This window comes from Lottia gigantea, assembly GCF_000327385.1.
Source record: "Lottia gigantea unplaced genomic scaffold LOTGIsca_769, whole genome shotgun sequence".
In the NCBI taxonomy this organism is placed as follows: Eukaryota; Metazoa; Mollusca; class Gastropoda; family Lottiidae; genus Lottia; species Lottia gigantea.
This window is the reverse complement of record NW_008710564.1, coordinates 9,625-9,898: the sequence shown is the minus strand read 5'-3', so window position 1 is coordinate 9,898 and position 274 is coordinate 9,625. Positions and strand designations below refer to the sequence as shown.

At 35.0% G+C, this 274-nt stretch overlaps 1 protein-coding gene across 1 annotated transcript in view; it reads right to left on the bottom strand.

Moving 5' to 3' along the window:
• Positions 1-209: 209 nt before the first annotated feature.
• The window catches only part of LOTGIDRAFT_176112 (hypothetical protein), a gene marked incomplete at both ends in the record, with an annotated part of 9,651 nt that continues 9,586 nt past the window's right edge, over positions 210-274 (bottom strand). The window contains one exon of the mRNA XM_009066460.1: positions 210-226. Coding sequence (XP_009064708.1) covers positions 210-226 — 17 coding nt within the window. The remainder of the gene's footprint in view (positions 227-274) is intronic.

Genomic DNA, 274 nt, shown 5'->3' with positions numbered 1-274 from the left:
AAATTTCGTGGCAGCTTGACATTATTATTTCACTTGTTTGTCTCAAGCTCCAAACTTCAATGTGTTTAATTATATATATCAAATGTTTAATTTTTTGCGCCGTCGTATATTGCCATCACCAATTTCTGTCCGTCCACAATTGCTCGTTAACACTCTAGAAGGCACAATTCTTGACGGATTTTGACGAAACTTGATGTGAATCTTCGTTTTCACCCAAGGATGATCCCTATCCAAAATCAGAAAAATCGAAAAATATTTTGTATGAGTTATTGCC